Source organism: Mirounga angustirostris, unplaced genomic scaffold (assembly GCF_029215605.1).
Source record: "Mirounga angustirostris isolate CCGP_5_RB_7025 unplaced genomic scaffold, mMirAng1.0.hap1 SCAF_1, whole genome shotgun sequence".
Classification (NCBI taxonomy): domain Eukaryota; kingdom Metazoa; phylum Chordata; class Mammalia; order Carnivora; family Phocidae; genus Mirounga; species Mirounga angustirostris.
The window spans coordinates 68,365,629-68,386,806 of NW_026991709.1; the positions used below are offsets into that span (position 1 = coordinate 68,365,629).

The window sequence follows — 21,178 nt, forward strand, 5'->3', positions numbered from 1 at the left end:
TTACAACTAGATTGTAAGCTGCTAAATGACAGGGACACTGAATAATAATAATTTGTATTCCTTATAGCAATCATCACAATGCCAAGGGTTTATTAATAATTCTATATGTTTACTTAAAGCATTAATAATAAGTAAGTAATTTAATTCCCATAATCTTTGATGAGCAGAGCAGATCTTATACCCATTTTGTAAATTATAAAACTGAGGCTCAGAGAGTTTCTCAAAGGTCATTGTTTATACCCCACCCCCTTATATGCTGTCTCTAAGGCTTGTTAATCTTGTTAACTCAATGTCTTCTGCCATATCTGGAGCCTTTCCCACCTAAAGAACAAAGAATAACTTGTCTGAAATCTGGAGACTATTTTTGTCACTATTATTTCTTTTCTTATCCCTAATTACAAAGGCCATACCTTGATTTATTTACCATACTGAGAACTAACTAGATGAAATAATATTCTTGAGGTGGATATTTATCCATGTTTTTAACATAGAAGACTTACAGAAATGTTAGAACCAGAAGGTAATTAACCTTTATTTTATTTAGTGCTTTCCTCAACCTATTTTACACATGAAGTCAGAGAGCCAAGGGTGGAGTGATTTACTCAAAGCCACGATGAGTTAAAAGAAAAGGAGCCAAAATCCACATCTGATTCTATCCATTTTCTCTCTGTACTGTTTTGGTTTTTTTTTTCCTGGTAGAGCGCTGAGCTTATCTTTCTGGCTAGCCAGGTGAAGATTCCTTATTTCTAAGCAAGCATCAAACTCATCTTTCCCTTCATCATTTTATGAGCATGCTCAGTAGGAGTATTAGGAGTAGAGCCCTGTGGCAGACCACTGGAGACCTAGTTTCAGTATGAGGAAGAGCTATCATTTCATGGGTTTTCAGTAATTCAGTCCAGCTCCTCATCATTTCCAGTGCTTATTCTGTTCAAAGCATTATACTTAGCACTTTTAAAGTTGCCTGACCAATAATATCACCCTGGCTGCATTTCAGTGCTTGACTATCATGGGGGAAATGGCTCATACTTACATTGAAATTAAGATAAGCTACATTTTTAGCATTCAACCTTCTAACCAACCTAGCAGCCCTGAAAAGAACAAAATAATTTAGCATAACACATATTTTTAAAATTAATCTTCATTTGGTTCTTATTGAGCATCCCATTCCTTTTTTGCATGTTTCCAAAATCATGATACATTTCTAGGAATCAGCATCTAGCAGCCTGGAGTGTGCAGAGCCCTCCTTTCTGAAAGATGAAATAATATATGTCCCTCACCAGTCCTCTGTTCTTCCTAGCCTCTCCAAGATGAGTGATCCCCCCTGCTCTTTGATTGCAAGTTTCCCTGAACCACAGGGAAGTTAAGCCAGAGGTGGTTCCCATCCTTAGGGAACGGAAACATTAATGGAGTGAACTTAGCAGAGATGAGCAATGAATATAAACATAGGTGTGCTGGTGAGAAGGACAGTCTAACATGTCACTGACTGGTGGAGGGTAGGTTGGATGACCCCTATCTGACTTTCTTGCCCTGGCCCCTGCCCTGACCTCTCCTGTCTGCCCTGAGTGGGGTCTCTGCTCTCTCCCCCACAGCTGTGGACATGGATGGAAGACCTTCAGAAGGAGATGCTGGAGGATGTTTGTGCGGACTCAGTGGATGCGGTCCAGGAACTGATCAAGCAGTTCCAGCAGCAGCAGACCGCCACTCTGGATGCCACGCTCAATGTCATCAAGGAAGGCGAAGACCTTATCCAGCAGCTCAGGTCAGCGCCTCCCTCCCTGGGGGAGCCCAGCGAGGCCAGGTCAGCATGGGCAGTGCTTTCCAGTGGGAAATGCCCTCGACTAGATGTGAGATAAGTCGTGTCCCGGTCTTGGTTCAGCCACAGCCGGCTTTGTGGTCCTGTGTGAGCTTCAGTCTCTCCCTCTGTCAGATATGAAAAAGCCTGGGCCATACCCAACTTGAGTTTAGGATGAAATAGTAAATGGGAAAGCTCTGGTGTTTCAAAGAATTACGTATGATTCATGATGTTGTTTAGCAATCAGTAAGTGACATAGACACAAAAATTAACAACATTAAACCGAAAATAAGTAACATCTTCATGAAGAATTATGGAACTTTTGGTTATGTGGAGAAATAGCCAGTATGGAATATAGTGTTCTTTGGCTTCTGATCTTGGGCTGAACCCTGAATGCTAGTGCCCCAGTTGGCAAAAATGGTTGGCTTTGGCCCCATGGGGATCTAGAGAATGTGTGTCATTATCTCACTCCGCTCTCCATTACCCACATATGACCTTTCCACCATTCCTTGCTGCCCAGAAAATACAACTCCCTCTGTATCAACCTAAACAAACATAACTAAGAAGGAAAATCCTGTTGAAAACCTTACATTCATTTAGAATCATCCACACCATTGCCTCCTTTCTGTTGGCATCAATATCTAGCTTCCTGTCCCTGTCAAGGGCATGGGCTCCTCAGATAAAGTGCCACGGGGCCTTGAGGAAGCCCTCAGCACCACCCCTGTGCCCAGGTGCTGTATAAATAGGACTTGATGATGCTAATGATGTCTGCCCACGGGGACTTGTTCTATCCTAAAATCACCGAGTGCTGGGACCTCTGCCCGCTCCGGACAGAAATAATCTCATCAGCAAGTCCCAGGCCAGCCCTGGGGCCTGAGGGAATTACTTGAATTGGAGAGGGTTTTTCACCACCCCCGTACCAGCTGTCCAATTAGACAAACAATGAGAACTTACCTTGAGATAGCCCTGGCACGTTTTTCTGTTGGAAATTAATTGTGTCAATTCTAAGCATGCACATGAGATGTTTTGGGTCCTCCTGTTGCATACTAACAAGACAGCCTCTTTCCCTTCTTCCCCCAGTTCATCTTTACTAATATGTAATACATGAATTTTGTCTGCCTATCTAGGAAACCCTACTGAAAAAAAATTCCAAATAGCAGGCAGTCTCTTAATCTCCCTGGCCCTCAGCTGTTTCATCTGTGTAATTAAGGAGGTCACTCCAAGAGCTCTGTCAGCTCTAGAATTTTGTGATGGTTTTGTGTTTTCTCTCCAAATACTGTTCACAAACTTGATGGGTTTCGTTCTGTGTGGGTTGGGTCTATGGGGATGACCCTTGCTCTCACCTGCCAACCTTGCATGATGCCTAAGGGCTGAGGGTTACTCTGTGATGGCGAAGGCCTGTTTCTACAACTTAAACGCCATGGATTTCAGAGAGGACCCTAGCTAGCTGTGTGACCAAGAACCACTGGTGACCATGTACGCCCCCACTAGCCTGACTCTAGCCCAGGCTCCCGTCCCTGATTTCAAGACCCGCCGAAGAGGAAGAGAGTGGAGAGGGGCACGAAGCCTCCTGCCCAGCAGAGCACACATCTTCTCTCAATCTCCCTGACTCTTCTGGCACTCCTCACTGAAGCACCTCAGGTGGTTTTGGCATCACCTCTGTGATTCCTAGTGAGTGTGATGCTGACTAGGTGCCGTGCAAAACGGTCAGAAATCATTCTCTTCCTTCTGGAAGCTGCGTGATGGAAAACAGCCCGAGAGGAGCAGTCAGAAAGAACAAGCATATCCTCCCAACAGCAAAGTGCTCAACAAATGCATAATGCAGAGGATCAAGTACATGCCTTATATTCTGTTCATGATTGGGTATCTGTGCGGCGGTGGGGTTTTGTGCCCAAATAGGCCAGAGGAGAGGGAACTCTCAGAATGACACAAGGAGGGGCTCCTGACCACGGGCCTTATGCCCCCTTCAGAAACAGTGTGGGCTCAGACACAGCTGCTTCTGAGACAAACACAGGCTGACAGGACTGGTGGTCAGAAGGCCTGCTGATGATTTTGCTCTTGTCCTTCTCCTTTGTACATTGTATAAGAAACCAAGAGGCCACAAGATAATAAATGTGCCCCTTTATTGTAAGCTTGAGGGCCCTATAGACTCTAAACGTCTGAACACCTGTAATTGTCCTATTATAATGATCTCTTTGAAGGTCTCACCACCCCTTACTTCTCTGAGCAGCTCAACATGTTTTCTTTTGGTTCCTGTCTATGACATGTCACCTCCCCCCTGCCACTTTCGTAGACTCTACTGCTCAAAGAGTGCAGGCCTCCCACTGCTTGGCTGGGTTCCTCCTTTTCTTATAATGCCCAAATCAGAACTCATCTTCTTTGCCACCTTGCTGTTGCCCCAGCCTCTTGTGCCCCTACCCTCTACTCTCCACAGCTAGGCCTGGGCCCCAGTCAGTGCTTGGCACTTCTCCTGTGTCCTTTCAGGATTCACGGCCATTCACACAGCTTGTTTCTGGTCACAGAGCACATTCACATGCGTGGTCTTACTTGACAGCAAACCACAAAGTGAGCTGGGCGGGGGGCGGTGGGGGGGCGGCTTTAAGTCCACTTGACAGGAGGCAGCTGGGGCTCCCGGAGGTGATTTCCCAAGGCCACAGGCCCCTGTGTGTCAGAGTGGAGACTTAATCTGGGCTGTGGCCTCTAGAGCCCATGCTTTCCTCACAACAGCCTGGAGCCTGGGTCACAGCACAAGCCCATAACTTTGGCACAGCATTGTCAAGTGGATGAATAATTCTGGTAGCTGTGATCTCATTTTATTTAACAAGGATCCTGTGAGGTAAAACTAGGAAGGGTGATTTTTTTCATATGCCTTTAATTTGCCGACTCTTACGCCTTGTGATCAATGTGTCTGCTCTCATGCATGTGTACGTGTGTGTATTAAACCTGTGCATCAGAGGCTGCATGTATGTGTGGAACCGGTCCAGCTCCCTAATGTATTCTGCTTTGGAGAGCCCTTTCCGTACATTCCTTTGTCTGATCCATCTCCCAGTTCTGAGGACTAGGAGAGCAGCTAGTCTCAGAGCTGCAGTGCTGTGAACCTCAAAGATGATACACGTATTGTTGGTTCACCTGCTAAAGACAGTCCCAGGGTCACAAGAGGAGTTTGATAAATGTCGTGAATGACCCAGTCGATTCACATCCACCTTGCTCAGATGAGGAAGGCCCCCTGCCCCTATATCACTTTTAACATGGCAAGGCCTCTCCCTTTCCCTCCCTACTCGGCCACAGGGACTCGGCTGTGTCCAACAACAAGACACCCCACAGCAGCTCCATCAGCCACATCGAGTCAGTCCTGCAGCAGCTGGACGATGCCCAGGTGCAGATGGAGGAGCTGTTCCACGAGCGGAAGATCAAGCTGGACATCTTCCTGCAGCTGCGCATCTTCGAGCAGTATACCATTGAGGTAGAGGTGGGGAAGGTGGGCACTGGGAAAGGAGAGGAAGGGGAGTCAAGGAGAGTTCTGGGGCCGCTGCATACTGCCTGCTTCCTGGTCAAAGGCACTGCATCAGGGGCTGGGAAGGGAGCATTGGGCAGTACCCTATGGGAATTCGAGGGGATGGTGCATCAAGGATACATTTTTAGACTCAGCAAATTCCCAATTCACATTCTACCTTGTTCTTTTCCTCTGTCCTTCTCACCTGCTCTGCCAAGCAGAGCTTCTCTGTTTCACTTCCTGTGTGGGAATTACTTTACTGAGAAGGCTTTTGATGGGATTATTTGGACCCTTGGTACTTTGCTTCCTGAAAGACCGTGGCATTGGCTATTTGAGTTGGTGATTGGATGCTTTAGCTTCAGGAGTAGGTAGGTGTTAAAATTTGGAGGCCTCCTCAGCTGATGACTAGAGGTCAGGAGCTAGATGAAATCACAGAGCAGTCAGGAAGTCAGGAGCCATGGGGAGAAAGACCTTTTCTTCAGTTTGCTTTGTGCTTACCAAGAAAGTAAGTCTATGCTAAGGCCATCTTGGTTCAACTCATGGACTCCTCAGTTCCTTCTGGAAAGGTCAGAATCAGATGTTCTAATATATTTATATCCCCTTTGTGATGCCTATTAATAATGTCTGTTCCACATAATATCCACCTTTTATTATTTTCTACTTTGAAACAGTAACTAAAGCCAGACCAGTAGGGTTCCTGGGGTGTGAAGAGTATCCAACACCCAAGGCACTTTGTCCTTTTCAGGGATGGGAAAGGGTTAAATTAAAGAGGCACTATCTTCTCTTTGCTCCCTGCTGGTGTGGTCTGAGGGAAAGCGCTCTCCACCCATCATTTTTTAAAATTTTGTTTTGCATTCCAACCGGCTCCTCACAGTTGGGGCTTCTGGGTGTCTGGGAATGAGCTTCCCAACAATATCTGTGGAAACTTCATGAAACTGGTTTGGACGGAAATGACTTTTTTTTTTTTTTTTTAATGTTGCAATTCCCATATCCCAATCCTAGTCCCAGCCAGGACCTGAGAACTGTCCTGGCAAAAGATACTCTTCTTCAATTCTGTGAGCAACAGAGGTTATATTGAGAATCACAAATATTAAAAGGAAAGCAGTCCTGAAACAATCCTTCCTATCCCTGTCTTACAGTCTTTTTCTTCTTATAACCACACATCTACTTTTGCCTCCCTGGAAGCCACTGCAATTTCTTGCTTGAGACTACCTGTTCAAAAAGGGGCATTCTGGACAGTTTCCAGAACAAAGGAAAAGATAAGTCTTTAAATCTAGATCTTGATTATCCTTCCAGCTTATTCTATAACTTTAGGTGTATTTATGTGTACTTTTTACTTAATTTATTTTGAATCTATGCTCAAAAGGATTTCAGGTAGGAAGTAGTATTAAAACATAAGTTGTGGGGTGCCTGGCCGACTCCGTTGGAGGTGTGCGTGACTCTTGATCTCAGGGTCGTGAGTTCAAGCCCCACGTTGGGTGTAGAGATTGCTTAAAATAAATAAACTTTAAGAAAAATAAATGTATACTTAAAAATATATGTTGAAAGAACAATGAAAATGCTAGTGGAAAATTAGAGATTTGGGCAGGCAGCAGAGAGAATGTGGTGAACTTCATAAAGCTGGGGTGATGAAGGTAACAAAGAAAGGAAAGAGGGGGTGTGAGTTGTTAATCTTTGGTACTTGGGAGTGAGGCTCACTGAAATAAACAGAGTTACATATGATTGCAGTGGCGCCAGCCCCAGGCACTCCCACCATCCCTCCCCAGCTCCACTGTGCCTGCCAAAGGTGAATGTATCCGTTGGGAAATTATGTTAGCAGGTGTGGTGATTCTGCTCTTGTAGTCTCTATTTAATCTCCTCTCATTCCCTGTCCACATAAAAAACTGCTTAAGAGGAAGGAAATCATCTGAGGGTTTGGATGTTTAGGTTTTATTTCATTAGATGGCATGGTTTTGAGGTCAGGGTTGCTGGCTTAGTCGCAGAATGGGTCAGATAGCTTCACTTTGCCATGAACTGCACCCCTGACATTAGCCAGAGGAGGTAGGGGGCATCAATAGGGTGTGTTGCCTAAAGCGATTCTGGAAAATCCATTCCCACTCTTGAGAAACAATCCAGAGTATATGCCAAAATTATCCTTTAAAACAAAAAAGCAAACTATAAATCCAATACTTTAAGATTGGATCCTATTTAAATGTTGCACCAGAGGAGCTTGTTATTTCAATTATAGGATTTGAATTCTTCAGCCTTTGTATTGTATAAAAATTCTCTCCACCACCCCCCCCCCCCGCCACCCCGGCAACCCCCATATGGCACAAAAACTTGAATAGTTGATAATGTAGTAGAGCAAAAGTGAGGACACAGTATGAAGGTCTAATAAAATGAGGGAGATATGGGGCACCTGGGTGGCTCAGTCGTTAAGTGTCTGCCTTCGGCTCAGGTCATGATCCCAGGGTCTTGGGATCGAGCCCCGCATCGGGCTCCCTGCTCCGCGGGAAGCCTGCTTCTCCCTCTCCCACTCCCCCTGCTTGTGTTCCCTCTCTTGCTGTGTCTCTCTCTGTCAAATAAATAAATAAAATTAAGAAAAAAAATGAGGGAGATAAAAATAGTGATTTGGTTCAGCACCCTCTGGTTTAGGCAGTGACATCCAGGTTTTAGAAGGGGTCTTGTGCCCCATCTGGGGTGTGGCCCAAAGCTTGGGAAACGGCTGCATTTCATCTCAGATTGATATGGAAATCCTGCCAACCCTATGAAAAATTTCTGCTTCAACTCAGATTGTCAGAAGTTATTTTTGAGGGTGATGAGATTATTTCAAATACCAGCTAGTGTTTCACTGTGGGGGATGACGAGCAAACATCTAGGGAAGGGTCAGAGTGTGAAACCGAGGGCGGCTTGTATAGTGAGGGACATGTCAGAGCTGACATTAGCCAGGACAGGGGCTGTCACTGCAGAACCTTCAGCTATGGGGTCTTTCCCTCGAGGAAGGCATTTGATGGACATACTCGAAATTCCTGGGGATTACTGAAAACCAGAGCAGGCCTGCGCCCCTGACATCTGGGAATCTAAGCATGACTCCTTAACCATGTCACCGATGGCTAAGATGGGCTAATTAATTTAAAAATTAAGATAGTACAGGAGTTGCTGTGCCAGACTCCTTTTCCTCAGTGAGAATGGTGTGTATGATGCCCATAGGATAACCTGGGCTGAGGTCATAGGACACCCCCACCAAGAATGAAACTTATCCCAAATGTATAGGCAACTGCTCAAAAGCCAGGACTGCAGCTGCATTCCTGACATAACTTCTTAGCCTCCATGGAGACCAGACAGTGTGACCCATGGTGGAACATGATGTTCTGTAAAGTGTTTCCTGTGGGTTCAGCTTCCCCCTACGAAAGACATTTTATATGAAATGGTTGTGATAGCAGAGACATTTCACCAAATGTGAATAATGTTTATGTTGTGGTGGTAAGAATATGGGTGATATTTTCTCAAAGCTTCCATGCATTTCAAAGTTTTCTACAACTGACCAGAATGATCAGAAAGAAATAAAAAAAAAAAAATGTTTTTAGAAGCAAGAACGGGCCAGCAGTCTCCAAATTCTTTTGATCGTGCACTCTCTTAATAAAATATTTTTGAACTTGCAACTCCCTATCTTTGCATATATTAGTTTATAAATGGTACACATGTTCAATCACTGGCTAATAATCTCAGAACTCAGGGTGCCTGTAGGGTGAAATTCAGCTTTTTTCATTAGAAGTTGTGGTTCCATATTTCAGATCGCTTTCTTGATCATTTCTAATTATTTTTTTAGCCTGGCTTCTTGACAGATCTGATTAGATTATCATTGTTTCTTTACCCCACAAGGTGGCCAACAGAGAGTTCAAAGTTCTCTTGTGTTTTCATGCATATTATTGTCCTCAAACTGCAGTTTCTTTGCAGGAAACTTGATAAGCCATGTGTCTTTCTGTGAAGCTTAGTTAAAAGTAGATAATAGATAAATCTGTTTAACTGGGTGCATGTAAAGAGCAGTAACTTGAACTATGCTGAAAGCAAAGGGACAAAAGAGCCACAGTCGGCCCCTCTACACTGCAGGATCCCACCCTCCTGGAGGAGCCCTCTCCCACCCCACGGGCTGCCAGTTCTTGCAGTGAGGTTCCAGTGTCAGTCTATTAGTGAAAGTCTAGGGAAACACTGCATCTTTTTTATTGGTTTAATCAAATAATGTGTGCATATGATATATATGCACATACAGATACATATTTATACAGTGGGAATTTTTGTGTTTTCAGTGGATAATCTGGGGCATCCCCTGGGGTTGGCATACTCACATTATAGAGTACTAGAAATGACACCAAGAAAGATACTTTACATTAGGGACTTCATAGGGGTGCCTGGGTGGCTCAGATGGTTAAGCATCTGCCTTCAGCTCTGGTCATGATCCCAGGGTCCTGGGATCGAGCCCCACATCGGGCTCCTGGCTCAGCGGGGAGCCTGCTTCTCCCTCTCCCTCTGCCTCTCTCCCTGCTCATGCTCTCTCTCTGTATCTCTGTGTTTCAAATGAATAAATAAAATCTTTAAAAAAAAAAACATTAGGGACTTTATGAAACGTGGGCCACAGTTATGGTCTTTCTTTTAAATCTTCAACTCTATAATCACAATCAGAGTTTGTTCAGTGTACCTGCAAATTAATGTGTGATTAACCTGAGTATGGAATGGAAGAGCCAACTATAGATCTATGGGGTTTGCATTAGGACAAATTGTAGCTAGGCTGAGGCTGGGGAAAAAATAGCCTTCAAGGAGGAAAATTCTGCCTTGAGGAGAGACGGCTGATTACAATTTACTGGTGGTCTCAACTCTTCAACTGGTTGTACGTAGAGGCTTTTACTGTCTCATATTTGAAAGAGATTGCTCAGTCAGCCTTTTGCCTGATAGAAATCCAACTCGGTCAACATTTAGTGAGCACCTAATATGAATCAAAAACTATATGGGGGATACCAACAGTCCTTGCCATTAGGCGGGTAGCTAAGGAGCAACAGAGAAACAGAATCATCATACAATGTGATAATTCTGTGACAGAGAGAGACTCATGGTTGGATGAGAACACTGAGACAGGAATATTTAGTTTAGTGAGGCTGCCCATGGAAAGTTTCTTGATGAGATTATACCTGGAAGACAGGTAAAAGTTGGTGGCCAGGATTTGGCATCCCCAGGGGATGCCACCTAGCCTCTACTGGGATATCTCCGAAGTCTAGAAGTGGGGTTGGGGGGATAGGGTAGACAAGGGAGCTCAGGATTTTATCAGTGTGTTGAACCAGAATTTCCACCCTTCTGCTCTTTGGTTCTAGTTCTGCTCTCTGGAAAAACAGAAAAAATCTGTTCCCTCTTTTATTTGGCAGTCTTAAAAATATTTGAAAATGGTCATCATAGGCTTCTTTTCCTTTATCTGAAAAATGTTGAGATTATGTAGTTATTTCTACAGTCCCCTTGACCCTAAAAATTTGATGACTATTTCTCTTCATCATCAGCCCTTCTCTGTGGCACATATCCCCGATTTACTCGTGTCTTTTTGGATATGACGTGGTCTCCAGACACCTAACTCCTGGTTGCCCTGTGCTGAAGGCGAGTTAGCCACACACCTGGGTAGGACACTATCAGGGAACTGGCACGGACAGGAGCCTTTTCCGTGGCGTTATCACCTGCCTTGTCTAGGCTTGTGCTGCCTTAAAAGCCCCGGGTTGTTTTTACAAGGTGCTTCTGATATACTTACTTTAAAAAAAAAAAAAAAACTTAAATAGAAGCTTTTATATATTTTCCCTCTCAAATTGTACTGTTTTTCTTCTTGGCCCAGTTCTTCAGCCTATCAAGGTAAATTTATTATTGCTTCAACATTGTAGCTATTTGAAATATTGGCCAGGTCAGGCAGGGCCCTGTGGTGCTCCACTGGAAGTTTTCCTCTGGTGACGCAGGGCCATCAGCCTGCACAGTCATTGTGTTGGCTGGGGATCATCTAAGGACCCCATCATCTAGTCCACTTTTATAACCTCTTCTTCTATAGATTCTGTGCCAGGCTCTGCAAAGCCATGCTGTGCTCAACGTTTGCAATATACGTCAAACCCACCAACATAGAAACTATAACAAGAAAGAAAATGAGATCTATCTGAGATCCCTGTTGGTGGATTGCTCCTAGGGATCACTGTAGCATTCTCTAAATATGCCCCAGTTCCTTTGAGAAGGAAATGCAAAATAAATTCCATAAAGTAAATCAAAGCCTACACAGAATATTAATTTGATAGTCTCTTCCAGACTTTTGCCAAATTGATTTCAGCATCATTGTGTGTGTGGGGGGGGTGTTCTGCTACCATCTTCCTTCTTAAAAAAAAACCAAAAAAACAAAAATGATTATTCACACAGCTTTCATATTCTGGCAAGTCACCTGTTTGGGGTAAATTATCAAAGATGCCTGATGGAAACTTTCAGATCACTCTGTAATGATTGTGAGCCTAAAGTCAGGTTATATTCTCAAGGTACAAATGCTATATGCTTCTTATTTCTGGTGAGGATACTGGGGATTCAGGAGAAGGAAGCAGATTTAAGCTCCAGGACTAGGTATTTAGCTTACACGGGAGGAAAAACACTGGCATTCAAGCATTGATAAGTACTAGAATGAATGGACAATGTATGTTGTAGGAGCTCTTCAACAAAGGGGAGATCTTTTGAAAACAGATTAGATTCCCACAGGTCTCAAACTCATTAAGAGGCAAAGATATGGGCAAAATAACTACTGAGGATCCAATCAAGACCCCTTCAAGGCCATCATGATTATTTCAAAGGTCTCTGTTTTAGCGTGATGTTAATGAAGAAAAGAACATGAAATTGTTCATAAAAATTATTCAATTATACAGATTATCTACTGGAATAGAAATTAGGTAACTGAACATTGGAACTCATCAATTATAGCATGTTGCAATATGCTCTTACATTATTTTGCCAAAAATTAGAAACAATTGAGTAGATTTCTTTATTGCCGAATCCTTCTGCTTTTCCCGAAAGTTCTTGCGATATCCCCAAAGATCTTTATATAGCTACATAAATAAATATTTTAACTCTTTAGAGAAGTTATATATATATTTCTAAAGCAGAAAGAAATGTTACGATATACCTTTAAAATAACCTATATTAGAATTCACTATCAACATTTTATAAATTGATTTTAGAAACAAAAAGAACTCACAGAAAAGAAAATACTAGACAAGAAGAATAAATGATAATTTGTTGAATTTTAGTTTCACAGTGGTAACCTATATCAGTATACAAACCCATTATAGATAAAAGAGCTCTTCCCATGCAACAAGACTGTCTCTTTAGCTGCAATATGTCTTTCCCTGTCATCCAACACTTGTAGGTCAGTGGAGAATATTTAGCTTTCACTTTTTGTCATCTTAATAAAAATAGTGACATCATAAAACAGAAAGATGCTCATTTTGCAATTGACAGCCCATGTATTTCAGAGCATCTCACCACAATGAAATGCCTTGGATCCTTCCTTCCTACTATTAGTTGGAATAGGGTTGGACCTTAATGTACACAGTGTGTGTGCAAATGATTTCTCTGCAGTATGTGATGCTGTTTGATAGCATTTTACCCACAGTAGAACTTCCTACAAAGTTGGAGTCAGTCCTCTCAAACTCTGCCGCTGCTTTATCATGTCAGTTTATGTCATACTCTAAATCCTTTGTTGTCATTTCAACAGCCTTCACAGCATCTTCCCCAGGAGTAGTTTCCATCTCAAGAAACCACTTTCTTTACTCATCCAAAAAAGCAACTCCTCATCCATTCAAATTTTATCATGAGATGGCAGCAATTCAGTCACATCTCAGGCTTTACTTCTAATTCTAGTTCTCTTGCTGTTTCCCCCACATCTGCACCTACTTCCTCCCCTGGAGTCTTGGACCCTCAAAGTCATCCATGAGGGTTGGAATCAACTTTTATCCAAACTCCTGTTGATGCTGTTATTTTGACCTCTTCCCATGAATCATGAATGTTATTAATGGCACCTAGAATGGTGAACCCTTTCCAGAAAGTTCTCAATGTGTTTTGTCCAGATCCATCAGAGGAATCACTATCTGTGGCAGCTATAGCCCTACAAAATGTATTTGTTAAATAATAAGACTTGAAAGTTGAAAGTACTTCTTGATCCATGGGCTGCACAATGGATGTTGTGCTAGTAGGCATGAAAACAATATTAATCTCATCATATGTCTCCATCAGAGCTCTTAGATGAGTAGGTACATTGTCAGTGAGCAGTGATACTTTGAAAGACATATTTTTTTCTGAGCAGTAGGTCTCAACAGGAAGCTTAGAATATTTTGTAAACCATGTTGTAAACAGATGTGCTGTCATCCAGGCTTTGTTGTTCCATTTATGGAGCACAGGCAGAGTAGGTTTAGCATAATTCTTAAAGGCCCTGGGATTTTCAGAATGGGAAATGAGCACTGGCTTCAACTTCAAGTCACCAGCTGCATTAGCCCCTAACAAGAAGGTCAGCCTGTCCTTTGAGAATTTGAAGCCAGGCATTGACTTCTTTTTGGCTGTGAAAATCCAGGATGCTATCTTCTTCCAATAGAAGGCTATTTTGTCTATATTGAAAATCTGTTGTTTAGTGTAGCCACCTTCATGAATTATGTGAGCTAGGTCTTCTGGATAACTTGCTGCAGCTTCTACATCAGTACCTGCTGTTTCACCTTATACTTTTACGTTATGGAGATGGCTTATTTCCTTAAACCTCATGAACCAACCTCTGCTAGCTTCCAACTTTTCTTCTGCAGCTTCCCCACTTCTCTTGGGTTTCATAGAATTGAAGAGTTAGGGCCTTGCTCTGGATTAGGCTTTGGCTTAAGGGAATATTGTTGCTGGTTTGATCTACTATCCAGACCACTCAGACTTTCTCCAAATCAGCAATAAGGCTGTTTTGCTTTCTTATCATTTGAGTTTTCATGGGAGTAGCACTTTTAATTTCCTTCAGGAACCCGTGCTTTGCATTCACAACTTGGCCAACTGTTTGGTGCAAGAGACCTAGCTTTTGGCCTATCTCAGCTTTTGACATGCCTTCCTCTTGAGGCTTAATCATTTCTAGCTTTTGATTTAAAGTGAGAGACGTACAGACTCTTCCTTCCACTTGAACACTAGAGGTCATTGCAGGGTTATTAACTGGCCTGATTTCAATGTTGTTGTGTCTCAGGGAATAGGGAGCCCCGAGGAGAGGGAGAGAGATGGGGCAATGGCTGGTTGGTAGAGCAGTCAGAACACACATATTAAGTTCTTCATCTTACATGGGTGTGGTTCGTGGTACTCCAAAACACTGACAGTAGTAACATCAGAGATCATGGACCACAGATCACCACAACAAATACGATAATCATGAAAAAGTCTGTAAATATTGTGAGAATTTCCAAAATGCAACACAAACATGGAATGAGCAAATGCTGTGGGAAAAATGGCATCAGTAGACGTGCTCAACACAGGGTTGTCACAAACTCTCACTCTATAAAAAACACATCTGGGAAGTACAATAAAGTGAAGTGCAATAAAACGAAGTATGCCTGTACAAGGTAAATACCTTCTTCAACCCATGATCATCATCTTCATCATGATTACCAGCATCTTCAAATGATTTGGAGAAAAAGACTGCATAGTGAGATTTCCAATTTCGCAGGTGATAATAAAGAACTAAATAGATAGGAATAGACCATAGGAAAAGGGAAGAAAAGTGACAGGTGAGTTTTCATTCAGGCAAGTACAGAATAAAACATTGGGCGGGGAGGGGGAAGACTGAGAAAGCAGGAGGAGCCAGTGGAGAGGGCGCCCTGAGAACAGAGCCCAAGGCAGCTGCTAAGCCGAGTCCCTCGGGTCAGTCTGTGCCAGGAGAATGCTGGATTCAGTGAATGTCATCTGGCAGGAAAGTCTTGGGCTTCATTTTGAAGTGAGCCTTCCCACTTCCCACTGCCTCTTTCTTTCTGTTTCGCTCCTTCTCTGATTTCCCTTATGGCTATGGCTCTAGAGTAGACAATTGTTAGAATAGAAATTTTGCCAGTGTATCTCTCAAAGAGGTCATTGTATCCTAACACTCCAATTAATTCAGGAGAGCGAGGGAGATAGGAGCCGCTGGAGCCAAGAGGGGAACTGAGTGGGCTGGAGCTGAGATGGACCTAATTGAGTGGAAAGAGAAAGCAAAATAGGGTGATTGAAAGCTGAATGCCCTGTGGGCAACTTGTGTTCTATCTTTCATTCATTTAGTTCAGGCCCTACTTTTTGCCCTGAACAAATTCTTTCAGGTTTCTTTTCCAAATGGAGTTAAATAGCCAAATTAATTCCCCAGTGCAGGATTTTCTTTTCACGGTCTCTGTATGAGCCAACAAGTCCACATCTGATAGTTTGAGATAAGCCAGAGAAAAACTTCTGGGTCTGGGGGTGGTCATGAAGCTCTTCACATCAGAGAGTGTACTTTGAAGGGTGGTGAGGATTTGAGCAGACTGGTAGAAAAAAAACAAGGGTGTTTCAGGGCTATCCAACCAAGGAAGGAGGCTAGAGAGGGCAGGAGCCAACTCTCAGGGTCGGTGAGTAACCGGCTGACTGGTTTCTGAAACAGAACATGAGATGAGGCTGGAAAGTTAGGTTTGCTCATGAACAGTAGGTAAGCTTCAGGTTTGAAAACAAAGCTTTTTCTTAAAAAAAAAAAGTGCCCTTGCTGTGTGCCAGCCTTGTACCCAGAAAGAAGGTAGAGAGGAAGAAGGCAATGAAAGAACATTTTTTGATGAAACAGAAAATAGGAAAGAAAATAAACTCCAGCAAATATTAGAAACACACAAATCAGACTATTTCAAGGATATGCACATTGCTTCTTGGGGGTAATGGGAAGAACGAGTCAAACAGAGAGAAAAGAGAGTAGACCCCAGGAAGACGGCCTTAGGAGTCAGGCTGGTCTGCTGAGTAGCCCCTCGAAAGTCCATTCTTTGGGCTTCATAACCGACAGGGGCCCTCAGCCTAATGATGTCAAGGTGGTGAGGGTGGAGGAGGGTAGGGAAGGGGAGAGGAAAGAATACAGAAACACCAGATTCAGAATGCTAGACATATTTCACATTTGGTAGATTCAGATTCCCAAGATACCGGATCTCTGAGGCTCACTCTCCCAATTGAAGCAGCTCAGCTTTGCTCTGCTTCTCCTCACCAGGACTCTCAACACTATCCACTCCATAGACTCCTGCCTTCGGAGCCCTGGCAATCTCCACCCTTCCTGCCTCTCTAGATCACTGGGGGGTGGGGAGGTGTGGAACAGGATGGGATATGCAAAAACTTCATGAACTGTAACTTGCACAGCATTTGTTGCTGCTGTAGACATAGAAACACCTGGAGAATGCTGTGACCGACGTGCACTGGGGCTTAACTGTAGTTTAGGAGTCCAGCCACTGCAAAGCGGAGATGGATCCAAGGATAGGGTTAGTTAGTAAGGCTTCATTCTCGCACTCTCTCGTGGACCTGCGAGCCGGTACCGACCGTCGTTCCCTTACAGGTGACGGCAGAGCTGGACGCCTGGAATGAGGACTTGCTCCGGCAGATGAATGACTTCAACACGGAGGATCTGACCCTGGCCGAGCAGCGGCTGCAGCGCCACACGGAACGGAAGCTAGCCATGAACAACATGACGTTCGAGGTCATCCAGCAGGGCCAGGATCTGCACCAGTACATCATGGAGGTCCAGGCCTCAGGTGGGTGAGCTCTCCCATCCTCCTCCTTCTGGCAGGGAGATGATGAAAGCAAGCAGGCCAGCCTGACTCCAGCCAGCACGTGCACTCTGCTCATCCACTTCATTCCCACAGATACGGGAGCAGAGGTTTTTGCCATTTTAAAGAAAACTGATGCATGAGAGCCGAAATAACTTGTCCAAGATTGCCCAGTTAGGTTCTGGTAAAGAGGAGGATAGGGCCAGGATCTCCTGGCTCCCGGTGCTATGCAGAGAATGGGGAAAACAAAAAATGGAAATTTGCACAGATTGGGAAAAAACGGGGGCCTGCAGAAACAAACCAGGTGGGCTCCGAAAGCAGCCAGCCAGCTGTGTGAATTGTATTCTAATGTGTAGATGTTTGCTGTTCACCCCCCAGGCCCCCTCTCCTGGTCTCTGGCTCAGGCCTCTCAGAGAGCCCAGTTGTTGTTTTTTTTAATCACTGGTCTGTGTGTGAGTGTTAGAAGTGCTGATAAAAATTTATGGCAAGGTCATATAATTTTATAACTTCTCGAGAAACCGTGGCTGAGTTACCCAGATTTCACTTCTTTTTGTGTTCGAGCTTTATTCAGTGTCTATCCAGCAAATGCATGAACCCTTCCTGTGACACCCACCGCTCTCCCAAACGGCCTTTGGTGTTGGAACCAGAGGGAGCCACGGCATTCCCACGGTCAACTAGTCCAGTGGACAAGAAGTCACTCACAGAGGCACATGCAAGTAGAGTGCTGGAACACAGTCTCTGCACCCAGCCCCACCGTTGGCCTCCCCTCCCCCCAGGTCCTCCTTGGCTCCTGTTCCTCACCCTCCAGGAAGAGGCAGACGGGGGTTCAGGCCATTAACTCTTGAAGACACAGTAGGTCCATGTCCCTGTTGACCAAGAAGGATGTTTAGAATCATGAGATTGTCAGGCAGACGTTAGCCCTCAAACTTGACTGTAGGGAACTGTGTTTGTTTTAAGGACCTGAAAGAATAAATAACAGCATTCAAAGAGACTTCACTCCTAACCAGAGGAAAGACAGTCTGGTAAATTCTGTTCGCTCGTGAATTTTCGTTTGTGTTGTGAACAGCTGCAGCTGCCCAGGCTTGTTTACACAGTGCAGACCGTGCCCCACACCGCCCCAGGAAGGGCCATTCACATTGCAGTCTCTCGGGGGCAAGGGTGGGGGGTTCTTTTAAAAAATGGCAGTGCCAGGCCCTAAGCCTGGAGGTCCTGATTTAACTACCTCTGAATGGGACTTGGGCACCAGCAAAAAAACCTTCTCAGGTGATCCACTGTGCAGCCAGGGCTGAGAAGCACAGGAAGGTTTAAGGGCCCATTGAACCTGCCACCTCAGAATCTCTTGGGGGGGGCCCAACAATGGGTGTCTCACCAAGCCCTCCAGGGGTGCTGATGCACCATGAATCTAGGACCTACTCAAAGTGTGGGCCCTGGACCAGCAGCACCAGCGTCACTTAAGAGCTGATTAGAAACATAGACTCCCAGCCCTTATCCCAGACTTAGAAATCTGAATCTGTATGTTAACAAAATCTCCAGGGAAATCATGTGCCTGTTGAGATACACGCTTGGCAATGGCTTGTACATCTTCAAGGTGTTATTAGGGAAGGAGGGGGAAAAGTGTACCTTTCTCTGCAGTTGAGAACCTTACCTGGACTCAGGGTTTCATGTTAGAGCTTCCCCTCATGGTGCTCACAATAGCTGGCAATCCAGCTAAGGCTGGGAACCATGAGAGGATGCGCAGGACCTAAGAGAGAGGCTGGGACCGAGAGGCCTTGCAGGGCTGTCACCCTTCGTCCCTCAGTATTGATGTATCTGGCAGGAGGGAAGCTGGTCTGCCTCGAAACCGCGGTACTTTGTACTGGGATGCTGGCGTGACCTGGGCAAGTCCCTCTCTGTCCCAAGAGCCAGGTATCCATGGTAACAGAAAGCCGACCAGGAGTTGGCAGCCCCTGCAGATGGCCTGTGACCGCGGGTTAGCTGTGCTTGGCAGCCTCCTGAACCTTGAGGGCTGAGTGGGTGAAAACACCTAGGGCAGATGGGCTGCCCACACCCACAGTATCCTGATCTAGAAATGAGCTTTGTGAAAAGAGGCTTGATTGGCCTCTTCAGCCCTGTCTGCTGGGACTGGCTGTTCCCCTGCTCCTACCACAGCTAGCTGTTCAGTCTGGCATCGTCCAGGGGGCTTCAAAGGCTTCCAAGGGAATGAATCCAGGGATTTCAGGGAAGCTCACTTCCTGTCTACTGCTGAATGCCGGGTCCTGCAGAGGATGCATCTACCTCGTCTCTGGCTCGGAGGAAGGGAGAGCAGGGTTGTGCTGGAGCTGGGGGGTTGGGGTGGAGGTTGGGGGTGGACCCAGGTTGGGTCTTGCCCCCAGGTGATTGAGGAATGCAGGACTTCAGAGACCCCGGACTGAGGCAGTAAATGTCTTCATCATTGGTGATGTGTGTCTAATAAACTATATTTGAACTCAAGGTAAAATAAACTCTTGTCTTAGAAAAAAGACAATTAACAAAATTAAGCTCTTGGTTGGTGTTTAGCCCTCCATGCTAACTTAATGAAGGGCTTATGCTTTGATTTTGTAGGACTAAATGGAAATAGGGAATTTCTATACACTTATTTTCAGGTGTGCAGTTGTCATGGTGAGCCAGGTTCCACTAAGTCCCTCTGGTGTTGCCAATGGCTCTAACCAAAGCAAAGCCTTTGCTTAAATCAGCATTAGCTTTAGGAATAGAAGGCGAGACAGGAACACTTTCTCCCCTTGCTCATCGTTCTCTCCTCGCTATAGCATTTTCTATTTTGGCCTCAAGTTGGGAGGTGCCAGGTTTTGCTGGAAAGAGTCAAGCTGGAGAAAGCATGCCGGCTGAAGTCAATGTCCAGTTCCACTATCAGCTAGCAGTCTGCCTTTGGAAAGTTCCTGTTCTTTCTCTTTAGACCTTTCTTCTTCTGTCTAGTGTGGGAGGTGGGCCTGGATTCCTGCAGTCCCCTCCAGTTCATACTTGCCATGATGAGTCAGCCTAACCACCCCCAGTGGCTATACTGCAGGTCTCTCCACGGAAATCTGACCACGTGACTATTCCATGTGGTCTTAGGAGTAAGAAGAGCTGCTTGTCTTGTGGACGTGTTGCTTGCTTGGTCTAATCAAAGCATCAAGTTTTCTTTATGCGAGGCTTTTAAGTGAAAAATCTTTGGGATCTGTGGCAATGATACTTAAAATTTACTGTGCTTGGAAAGAACCCAGCCCTAGCATTTGAAAATAAATAAAAAATAAATTAAGTGTGGTGGGGATCCTTCTTCTTCTTGAGCATAGAGCTCAGAGCACGGATGGGAGGGAAGAGTGCCTGGGTTGGCACACGGCCACACCCTCCCTACCCGGCTGTGCCCCAACATGCTACCCAATCTCTCCAAGCCTCACTCTCCTCCGGAAAACAGCAGTCATAAGAATACCCAGCGCACAGGGTCATCGTGAGGATGCAGTGCAATAATGCGCAAGCATGGTGAGGCCTCGAAGAAGTTTGGTAACTGTGACATGTTATGCTTGTATTCTAGCAGGTATTGCATTCTCTTGCAGCCATGTGTTCCTGTAGCTTCTCCAGCAGCGTGAGGGCAGGACTCTTTCTTCCTTCTCTTTCCATTCCCGGCATCTGGCAGAGTGCTGATGTCTTGCACATAGCACATTCTCAATAAGAGGATTTGATTAGTTAATGGAGTGAACATCAATGTGGGTGGGACAGATATAGGAAAAAATAAGGGGCCACAAATAATTTCACTTGCATCATAAAAGGAGAGAAAAGACCTGTGTTTTTCTAAAATGGAAGCTACTCTGGGGTTCATGGGAAAATGGATCAGATGGGGGCTGAGCGGAGGAGAAGAGAATGTAGATGTAAAACAATAGTTCTCGGCCCGGCTGCAGATTTAGAACCACCTGCAGAGCTTACAAGTACCAAGGTCTGGGCCCCACCCCTCAGGGAGTCTTGCTTAATTGGTCTGGAGTGGGCCCAGATTTTTTTTTTTTTTTTTTAACTTCCCAGGTGATTCTCTTGTATGGCCAGGGTTGAGAATGCTGATCTAAAAACCCGATTAAAGGACTTTATCATTTCTGAACGGGGTGTTACATTGAGGGA

The 21,178-nt window shown here is 44.7% G+C and overlaps 1 protein-coding gene across 15 annotated transcripts in view; it reads left to right on the forward strand.

The window, feature by feature from the left end:
- KALRN (kalirin RhoGEF kinase) overlaps positions 1-21,178 on the forward strand; it is a 655,214-nt gene that overhangs the window by 343,634 nt on the left and 290,402 nt on the right. For 12 of the 15 annotated variants that reach the window (XM_064572015.1, XM_064572061.1, XM_064571764.1 and 9 more), the window contains 3 exons: positions 1,590-1,798; positions 5,081-5,255; positions 16,849-17,044. In XM_064572015.1, the coding sequence (XP_064428085.1) occupies positions 1,590-1,798; positions 5,081-5,255; positions 16,849-17,044 (580 nt within the window). The remainder of the gene's footprint in view (positions 1-1,589; positions 1,799-5,080; positions 5,256-16,848; positions 17,045-21,178) is intronic. The other 3 variants (XM_064572104.1, XM_064572137.1, XM_064571779.1) reach the window with 1 other exon arrangement.